Source organism: Pipistrellus kuhlii, unplaced genomic scaffold, assembly GCF_014108245.1.
Source record: "Pipistrellus kuhlii isolate mPipKuh1 unplaced genomic scaffold, mPipKuh1.p scaffold_m20_p_2, whole genome shotgun sequence".
Taxonomy (NCBI): domain Eukaryota; kingdom Metazoa; phylum Chordata; class Mammalia; order Chiroptera; family Vespertilionidae; genus Pipistrellus; species Pipistrellus kuhlii.
In genome coordinates, this window is record NW_023425515.1 from 20,168,167 (window position 1) to 20,178,873 (window position 10,707).

The following is a 10,707-nucleotide window of genomic DNA, read 5'->3' on the forward strand; positions in this document are numbered from 1 at the left end:
GAAGACCAAAATGCAACTAATATCAAAAACTGAGAATAACAAATTATATCTGTATGAATAGTTCCTATGTTTACATTTTCATTCTTACTGTGTGTGTGTGTGTGTGTGTGTGTGTGTGTTTTAAGTAAAACATTTGCAATTGGCTTTGATAATCCCTAACATAAGTCTTTTTCCCTTTCACAAGGATTTCCATATCAGAAATCCTGAATTGACCAACATTTCATGTGTTTCCATGTCTGATCAGGGTAGTTTGGGGTTAAATGGGCTTAAGAATGGAATTTCAAATAGAGCTATAAGAACTTGAATATGCTAATTATTCTCCCAGCTCTCAATAGCAACCTATATTTATTCTTTATGTCTATTTAAAGAATTCAGTCCTTGGCACAAGAACAGATATATAGATCAATGGAATCGAATCGAGAACCCAGATATCAACTCAAATCACTATGCTCAATTAATATTTGACAAAGGAGGCATGAATATACAATGGAGTCAAGACAGTTTCTTTAATAAATGGTGTTGGGGGGACCGGTTTAGCTCAATGGATAGAGCGTCGGCTTGGGGACTGAAGGGGTTCGATTCCGGTCAAGGCATGTACCTTGGTTGCGGGCATATCCCCAGTAGGGGTGTGCAAGAGGCAACTGATCGATGACTCTCTCTCATCGATGTTTCTAACTTTCTATCTCTATCCCTTCCTCTCTGTACAAAATCAATAAAATATATTTAAAAAATATATATAAATAAAATAAATGGTGTTGGGAAAATTGTACAGACACATGCAAAAGAATGAAACTAGATCACCAACTTACACCATTCATAAAAATAAACTCAAAATGGATACAGGACTTAAACATCAGATGGGAAACCATAAAAATAACTAGAAGCATCCACAGGCAGCATAATCTCAGACGTATGCCTAAAGAACTTCTTCACTGATACTACCCCTAGGGCAATGGAAGCTAAAGAGAAAATAAACAAATGGGACTACATCAAAATAAAAAGCTTTTTTACAGCAAAAGAAACCATCAACAAAACAACAAGAAAGCCCACTGTGTAGGAGAACATATTTGCAAATGATACCACTGATAAAGGTTTAATCTCCAACATCTACAAACAGCTTATACAACTAAATAAAAGGAAGATGAATAATCCAATTAAAAAATGGGCAATGGACCTAAATAGAACATTTTCAAAAGAAGACAGAAGGAAGGCCAAAAGGCACATGAAAACATGCTCAAAGTCACTAATTATCCGAGAGATGCAAATCAAAACAACAATGCGGTACCATCTCACACCTGTCAGAATGGCCAACATCAACAAGTGAACAAACGACAAGTGTTGGCTAGGTTGCGGAGAAAAAGGAACCCTGGTGCACTGCTGGTGGGAATGCAGACTGGTGCAACCACTGTGGAGAACAGTGTGGAGTTTCCTCAAAAAACTGAAAATGGAACTCCCATTTGACCCAGTAATCCCACTTCTAGGAATATATCCCAAGAAACTAGAAACACCAATCAGAAAGGATATATGCACCCCTATGTTCATAGCAGCACAATCTTCAATAGCCAGAATTTGGAAACAGCCTAGGTGCCCGTCAGCAGATGATTGGATCCAAAAAGGATGGTACATCTACACAATGGAATACTATGCTGCCATAAAAAAGAAGGAATTCTCATCATTTGCAGCAACCTGGATGGAATTGGAGAACATCATGCTGAGTGAAATAAGCCAATCAATGAAAGAGAAACACCACATGACCTCACTCATTTGTGGATGATAAAGAACATTATAAACTGATGAACCAAAAAATAGATATAGAGACAGTATATCAACAAGTAGACTGTCAAATTACAGCGGGGAGGGGAGGAAGATCTGGGAGAGATAATAGATCAACCGAAGGACTTTTATACATGCATATAAGTACAACCAATGGACACAAAACTCTGGGGAGGGAGGGGATGTGTGGGAGGGAGGGAGGGAGGGGGGCAAAAAAAATCAATAAAATATATTTAAATAAATTAATTAATTAATTAATTAATTAATTTAAAAAAATAAAATAAAGAATTCAGTCTTTTGTGTTGTTCTGTGAAGACTAAAAAGCTGTTTAGATGCAGTTTACATTCTGTGATGGAATATGACTTTCTTAATGAGGAGTTTAAATATTAATGAAGGCTAATTGATGAATAATTTTAACAAGCAAAGGCATTATCAGTTTGAAGCAAGCACTTAAAGGGTTGTGCATTCCAGCAGGTATTTGCATACTCGGTGGCATTGTCAAAAGGGTGGGAGAGGGAGGAGAGGAGTTGGACAGGCCATCGGGCAGGTAGTGAGGGCCGCTCCAATTAGACCAGACTGTCCAACTCTATTTGCTTTAATCCATTCTCATCCCAAGAAAGGTTTGAAGAGAACGTGTCTTTTTGTCTCGTGTGAGCTCCAGGCAAGCAGGTCTTCAATCTTGTCACCTACCCTCCCTCCCCAACCCCCGCCAAACCCTCCTTCCTGCCTACCGAGGCCTCATTTCTGCCATCACTGTAGGTTTTTCTGCTTCTACCTTTATGGTCTGCCCCCATCACACCCTATTTCTAACCACTAGTCTTTGCTGTCAGGCTGTGCAAGCAAATTTGTATCGGCAGCTCCCTCACAGCTCCCAGTGGCTTCATGGGATCTGGCTGCTGGCATCTGTCAATTACTGGCTCTTCCAGGCTGTCCAGCTGAGGAACACCCCACCCCCCACCTGCAACTCTCCTCACCCTCCAATGGATCTTCACAGAAACTGGGCACTGGCGAGAAGCAGAAAATATGTATCAATTGTCTGAAGCTTCACACTGATTGTTATTCTCTCCTAATCCTTTTAAATGTGATACGTGTTTAAATTAAGAGTAGCGGAGACAAAATGACTTGGGAAAATGATAATGTTGTGCTAGCCTGCTTCAGTGACATGGTAACTTGGTGAAGAAAATTGGCTGTCAGATTTCATCAGTGTGGTTGATGTGAATAGCTGTCATTCCCTGGCTGGCGTAGAGTCCGTCCCCCCCCCCACCCCCCAGGAGCGGATTAATGACCGAAGGATCCAGTCACCGCGTGTAGCAGCCTCACCTCCATGCATTGCTGACCTCCTACACTGCCTCTCTCTTCTGCTTTTCAGGAACCACGTGCTTGATTGCTCTACTCTCGGATAAAGACCTCACCGTGGCCAACGTGGGTGACTCCAGAGGGGTCCTCTGTGACAAGGACGGGAACGCCATTCCCTTGTCTCATGATCACAAGCCTTACCAACTGAAGGAAAGAAAGAGGATCAAGAGAGCTGGTGAGCTTGTGAACGCCTCCGAGCCCTGTCTGCTGTCTCGCCGGGTAGACAGGGTTCTTATTGGATAGCCCCTAGGGCATAAGAGGTTTAATTACTAGTGATTAGTAGCCTCCCACAGAGGCTGCTGCTGAAGTCGTGGAAATTGGATTTTGTAATATTGCCTAGCAAAAAACAAAAAACAAACAAACAAACAAACAAAAACAGCCACTGAATTCGTCCTTCTTCATGGTCAAGGATTCCAGAAGGGCCAAAAGAGCCCTTTGCTCATTTAAAAGCTAACGAGATCTTTGGGCCTTTGCTTGCATATCCCGCTTCCCTCCAGCCATGCCAGACTACTAACCTCTCTCCAAAGGAACAGTGTTTCTGATACCTCATGCTTTTTTTTTTTCTTTGTTTTAAATATATTTTAATTGATTCTAGAGAGAGAAGGAAAAATAGGGAGAGAGAGAGAGAGAAACATTCATGAGAAAGAAACATCGGTCAGCTGCCTTCCACACGCCTTCTTCTGGGGACCAAGCTCTCGACCCGGAATTGAATTGGTGACCTCTCGGTGCATGGGATGATGCTCAACCAACTGAGCCACACCAGCCATGGCTGATAGCTCATGCCTTTGCAAATGCCATTCTCACTGTCTAGTGGGTAGCAATTACTTGTCTTATAAGACCCAGCTTAAGGGTGTCCTTTCAGAAGCCTTTCCTGTCACACAGTACCACAGGCCCCCCGCGGCTGGGTTAGGCGCACCTTCGTCCCATCCTCTGTGGACCTCATGGTTCTCCTTTTACAAAGTATGGCTCTCTTGTCTGTCTCGCCTTCACACCTGGGAGTTCCTTGAGGCAAAAACATGGTCTGTTCATTTCTCCAAGCACCTTGCTCAGTATCTGATACAAGCAAATACTTTAGGGAGTGGGAATCCTCCTCCCCCCCCCCTTTTTTCTTTTTCTTCACAACTAATGGCTGGGGATATAAGCTTGCATTCTGGAATTGGGGTGGAGATGGAGAATTCAGTAGACAGCCTTCCTTTTTGGGATACCTATGTCCCCTCCAGCTTTTGTGTGACAGTTTTCTGCACCCAGTTGGGCCAGACCATATTAGTCTTTTAGTCTCCATTCCTGATGGTGTCTCCAACAGTGACACCAACAGCTATCGCAGGATCACTGTGTTGGGGGCCAAGCCTAGCAATTTACATGTGCTTCCTCTTTCCCTACCTTGTGACAGCGATTCTGTCCTCCTCACTTTACCACCAAGAAAACGGAGCCTCCCAGAGGACACCTGGCTAGTGAATGGTGAAACCAGAGTTGAGACCAGGACTGTCTGACTCCAGAGGCCCGTGTTCTTGCCCATTAGACCACACTTCCTGAAATGTTCTCAGATACCTACAGCCCATGAAGCTCACTCTGTCCCAATCATCACAACTGGAAATCATTCCTTCCTCCTCCTCTGTGGGTGCCCGTCTCTCCTGCGAGAATACTACTTTGTGCCTGGAGCTATTGATAAACGCAGGTTTTCTTTCCTGCCAGACTGTCTAGTTCTTTAGAGAAAAGTCTGGATTTTGCACAACTTTATAGCCTACAAATCACCTTGCATGGAGTATGTATTTAATAACTTCCTGACAAGTATGTGAATGAACAAAGTTCTAATTACTTTGAAGAAAAGTAATAGTATGTACTATTGAGTGCATGGTACATTCAGGCACTGTTCTAAGTGATGTACACGGAATAACTCCTTTCTTTCTCACAGCTCAATGGAATAGGTACTATTATTGACCCCATTATTGCAGCCAAGGAAACTGAGGGTCAGAGAGATAGAGTTTCTCATCCAAAGTCACAGATAGCTGGAAATAACAGGCTAGAAATTAAATTCAAGCAGCCTGATACAAAAGCTGAGCCTTGAGACACTGGCGAGAAGCAGAAAATATGTATCAATTGTCTGAAGCTTCACACTGATTGTTATTGTTAAAATACATAGGGGTTTTTGTGGGGTTTTTTTTAAATCCTGATCCTATTTGGAGTACTGTTTTGAGAACTATAGAGGCATAACCAAGGATAGTCTCAAGCTAAATGATGGATTCCAGCGTTGTTTCTGGTCCCCAACCACCTGCCTTTTGCCACTCTCTTCAAATCCCCACCCCAATGCATTCTACTGTCAATCACTGAGCTGTCAAGGTGTCAAGTTAAAACTGATGCCCTCATACTTACCTGGCAGGGGAGATACCATGATCACGAAGGTGGTTTTCCCAGGGCGAGGCTTATCCATTGCACTCAGATGTGCTGACCCCTGCTATTTCCCCAAATGTGGGAAACTCAACTGCATAATTTGTTGTAGTAAGAGACTGCATTTGAAAAAAAAAAAAAATTTTTTTTAATAATAAAAAATAAAAACCTGATGCCCTTACACATACACATCTCCTACCCTCATTATTCTTATTGATATTTTCTTGAAGTCGTTTAACTTCAAGGATGAGGGCAGGAGGATCTACTGGTTGAGTGTCAAACCTCAAGCCATGCAGCAGGGGTACTGTTCCCTCCTGGCAGTGCCAGGGTGGGGCGAGGGGAGCACATGCGATATGTCACCTGCAACCAGTCGGCCTTCTGCACACGTGCCCAGACTGTGTATCAGGTGTGTGAGCTTTCTATTGTTGGTCAGGCTAATGATCTCATTCTCTTCCCAGGTGGTTTCATCAGTTTCAATGGCTCCTGGAGGGTCCAGGGCATCCTGGCCATGTCTCGATCCCTGGGGGATTATCCGCTGAAAAATCTCAACGTGGTCATCCCAGACCCAGACATCCTGACCTTCGACCTGGACAAGCTCCAGCCCGAGTTCATGATCCTGGCGTCGGATGGCCTCTGGGATGCCTTCAGCAATGAGGAAGCTGTCCGTTTCATCAAGGAGCGCTTGGATGAACCTCACTTTGGGGCCAAGAGCATAGTTTTACAGTCGTTTTACAGAGGCTGCCCTGACAACATAACAGTCATGGTGGTGAAGTTCAGGAATAGCAGCAAAACAGAAGAGCAGTGAACCCTTCGGGGCTCGGCTGCCGTAGACTAAAGGACTTTCAACACACTGGTCTCCTTTAATGTCGTGAAGCTGTGGCAGTGACGGTTAGGATCCCCCCTATCCCAGACGTGGGATGCCCCCTCCCTGGTGGTCTTAGGTCTGTACCCAGTGATGATGGAAAGAGGGCCGATGTTGAGAGGCTGCAAGATTGTTTTTTTCACGTCTCCCAATCCTCCCATCCAGCCTTCGAGATGTACAAGTAGCTAGTCGTAGACTCACACGTATGAAATGAATGGCGTAGGTGCCATGTGTTCTCCCTTTGAAGGTTCTTTTCAAGATTTCAGGATCCCTTACAGGGCCCTCCAGGCATCAGACTTTGGAGCAGTGAGCAGGGCAGGCTGCCCAGAGCTGCAGGAGATAAGGCCCCAGCGTCCCCTGCGCATCAGGGTGGCGGTTCTCTTACTGAGCGCAGAGCTGCCCTGAGAAGGCTTTCCCCTCCTGAGCCCAGGTTTCCCACTCCACAGAAACCAATTTGGAGTGCTTTGCTGTTCTGTGGCTGCTCTTGAAGGGAGGCTGCAGCAGCTACACAGCAGAAGCAACCTTTTCCCTCCTCCCTTTATTTCTTAAATAGACTTGTACACCATCTAGCCGGTCTTTGTGCCAGTCTTTGTGCGCTGATCCTAATCCTGCATGACCTTAACCTTTTGCTTACACCTTACTGTATGTAATAGGCAGCTGTTAAACTTCACAACTGGAAGCCACAATTTTTTTTGTCTTTTGTCACCAAGAAACCTATTAGGCAGAAGTCAGAAAAGCAAGTCGCAGTATCATAATTCCTTCCATCTTTAAGGGTAGATAGAGGGGAAATAGTGGCTGAATAAGTCACAGAGCCCCCTTGGGAAGTTGCTTGTTTGCATTGGGAGAGAAAGCTGGGGAGGTTACCATCCTGAATTGAGCTTCAGCTGCCAGATTTATGCCCTCCCTCTCTTCTCCTATCCTAGTAGCTTTCAAGTATCTTTCAAGGAATGTTCTGGGAGGCATCGGAACTGCATGAGTATTTCTCAAAACCCAGGCCAGAGTTCCCACCCACATTTTGGAGTTTGGTGGTAAACTGTGGGATGCGCTTTTCCATGGCCATGGAGAAGCAGGTAGCTTCCCCAGGCCAACCATTCAGTGACCAAAAAGCGGGTTGGGAATTCAAGCTCAAACCGGTATTGTAAGACAGCCCCGAGTTATTCTGGGGCCAGGCTTGCTGCTCTCTGTTTCCTATTTCCAAAGTCACATTTCCAATCTCAGTATTTTGTAAGTTAATTGACAGAAAATGCTCAGGCATCCTGTTGGCCTGAATGTGGTGGCTCAAGTAGCCAAACAGGACTTTCCTTGGATTCCCAGCTCTGTGTCTGAAATGCCAGGGTGTCCACCTGCCTCTGTCCTTTCTGAGTCAGCATTTGTCATTTTAGCTTCTCAAAGGCCCCGTTCGCTTTCTTCAGCTGGGGGGTTTTTCTGAAGCAGGTTCCAGAGAGAACCCGGGAGGATGAAAAGAGTCCCTCACGGTCACCAAGGACTGCAATCTGTCGATTCCTCCCAGCATTTACCTGTCTTTGACTCCAATGGGAATGAATAACAGTTTCCCAAGAGCTTTGATTACTTTCGTAAACTCTGACTTTAGAATTCCAACATTAGGATTAGAACCTTAATAAATTTTTTTAGCCATAGAGAGTTCTAGTACAAAATACCTATCACCATGTAGACTGAGCTCTTTGCCTAAGTAAGAGGCACTGAACAGTTGGATGTGTGTAATTGGGTTGGGGGTCAGGAGGAGAAATGTGGGGAACATGCTGACTGTGGTTAGTATGGGACCATCAGGCCAGGTGGTCCAAGTTTGCCTGGAGATTTAGGATATTCTAACTCCAGAGAGTTACCAAAGCCCATCATCCAACTCAAGCTCAAGAATAAGCTCTTTTATTTTATGGTACACAGTTAGTTTTCCTTTTTATTTTTAACTTAACTCCAAAATTCATAATCACAAAGAAAGATGTTTTTAAATGCCATGATCGTTGTTGTCCAAAACGAAAGTAGTATGGTTTTGGTGAAGATGAAGAAGAAAGGCTACTAAGTTAAATTAGTAAGTTAGTGTTGTTTGCTGCAGAACATCTCAGTAAGTGTGCTGAGGGCAGGAGTGCATGACTGCCCCCCAGCTGAGGTTTACATGGCATCTATGTTTTGCTTTGTAGAATTAATTTCTGACTTTAACCACATAGTAAGTGTATTTCCTATTCCCTTTCTCCCCTTTTTCCTCTGTAGATTTTTAAAAGATAGAAGTTCTAAGCAAAATAGCAGTTTGGTTAATACCTATGTCTATAAAATACTACAGTCAGAGTATTTTGCTCCCTTCCCCTGTCCTGGGGTGCGCGCTCGCTCTCTCTCTCTCTCTCTTTCTTTCTCTCTCCCTCCTTTCCTCCCTCCCTCCTCCAGCTGTTTGGGGCCTACAGAACCACACTTGGGGTGCACTGTGGCTCCTGGCTGCTCCCTTCTTCTAGGGACAGGGAAGTTGAATGTAGCCACTAGGGAAATTGAATTGAGCGTTTGCATGTGAAGCCTCCCTAAGCAGCACTGCCAAAGCTTTGGATCGTCCACCAAGGCTGCCCAGACTCCCCAGCCCGAGTTCTCCTTGCCAATAGCTACCATGGTGCCAAACCTGGGATGGCTTTTCAGTCTTTTGGAAATGAAGCTGGGAACAAATGACCACGTGCCATGAGCCCCCAGCAAGATGCCAAACCCAGGCCTCCTCCATGCACTGCTCTGCTACTGCTCCACTGGCCATTCTTAAAATGGATTGGGATTGGGGGGGTGTGGGGAAGGGGAGGTGGGGGGTGTTAAGGAAGGGGCATTTTTAAAAAATCATTGTATTTGCAATTCTCTAAAATGGAATAAATGATACTTACATAGAAAATTCCAAAGCTAGTTCCCAAGACCTGCATTTATTTAACGTAAACCATTAGCTCAGCTCTGAAGTTGTAGTTCCCATGCACATATCCACCAGTGGCCTCTTGAATCTTGTCTATGTAATACTCTTATTTCAGAGAGTGTTTTATAGAGTGAAGGGCATATGCAATCTGGATAAGTTTAAACAGGCCTTATTTCATACAACTTGAACGATTTCAACCCAGGTACAGGACTGCATGAGAGTAGTGGCATCATCATTTCAATCCCATCTAAGGTAATTTTAGGAAATTGATTACACTATTAATTGGGATATCTATATCACTGGGCTATCTGACAATACACAAGGGATTCAGAAAGGCAGTGATCACTTTTTTCTTTACCAGGTAAACCTTTAGGTCTCCCCACCCCTGAGTTGTTTTCAGGTCAAACTCTTAAATCTGAATCAATGCAGAAGGTTTAGAAAGGGCAACATTTCATTGTACATTTCAAAGTAAAGTAATACATACTCTGGGTAAACAGTTTCCATTGATGTCAGATTTTTTTTCCCTCCTTTTGACCCATCTTTAGACTGACTTTCTTTCCCTTATTATGCCCCCCTCCCCCCAAATTGCCTTAGCTCGTCACACCAGCATTCCTGACCCAGAAATGACATGCCTGTTAGATACCACAGTGGGGCCTATTTAACTGCCTCTAGGTTAAATCACTGATAATCTAGACTTTTGAGCTAGTTAGCTGCATACCACTGGAGTCATAGCATCTCACTATCTCCCAAAGTGAGTTCCACAGAACACACGTTCCAAAGATGCTCTTCCAAGTACAGGGTTCCGGGGTTAAAGCAGTTTGGGAAACATGGCCTCTGAGAAAGTTAGTGCAAATAAGCACCTCGAAGGTTCTAAATTAAATGTCCCGCGGAAGGGAAGAAGCACACCACGGATGTCATTTCAGTGAGGGTGGTGTTTTCCAGATTAATCTGACCACAGAAGCTTTTTTGAGTAACACTCAGTAACATTCCAAGGAGCTCCTGTTCCATAGGACCTACTTTGGGAAATTTTGATAGATGGAGATATGACTGTTTTTTCATCCACTGTGGTATGACTCTTTGGATTTGTAGTACAATTTATAATTTAAAAGTGCCAGTCCTTTGGAGTAAGAGGCTGAGCTGTTCATGACAGCAGTTTTAAGAAAAAGCATCATTTACTATGGCCATCAGCAGCCCAGCAATCCTACCTGAAGCCCCAACGGTTGTCTCTCTTCTATGTGAATACTCAGCGAGAGCCTTTACCATCCAGTGTGAATCAAAATAAGTATTTTTACATTTCATCATTATTGGAAGTAAAAAAAATATTTAAAATAATAGAAAATGAGAGGGAAATTATAAACTATTAACACATACTTACTCTGTTCTGTTCTTCTTTCCAGATTCAGTGAAATCATTTTAAATCACAGCTCATTTGTTCTAAAAC

General features: G+C 43.8%; 1 protein-coding gene and 1 non-coding gene across 2 annotated transcripts in view; both read left to right on the forward strand.

Moving 5' to 3' along the window:
• PPM1L (protein phosphatase, Mg2+/Mn2+ dependent 1L) overlaps window positions 1-9,258 on the forward strand; it is a 237,203-nt gene extending 227,945 nt beyond the window's left edge. Inside the window, exons 3-4 of the mRNA XM_036443654.2 lie at window positions 3,143-3,304; window positions 5,973-9,258. Coding sequence (XP_036299547.1) covers window positions 3,143-3,304; window positions 5,973-6,319 — 509 coding nt within the window. The 3' untranslated portion in view covers window positions 6,320-9,258. The remainder of the gene's footprint in view (window positions 1-3,142; window positions 3,305-5,972) is intronic.
• Window positions 5,492-5,663, forward strand: LOC118725205. The gene has a single exon (XR_004989930.1). It is a non-coding gene; the product is annotated as a U1 spliceosomal RNA (small nuclear RNA).
• Window positions 9,259-10,707: the final 1,449 nt, after the last annotated feature.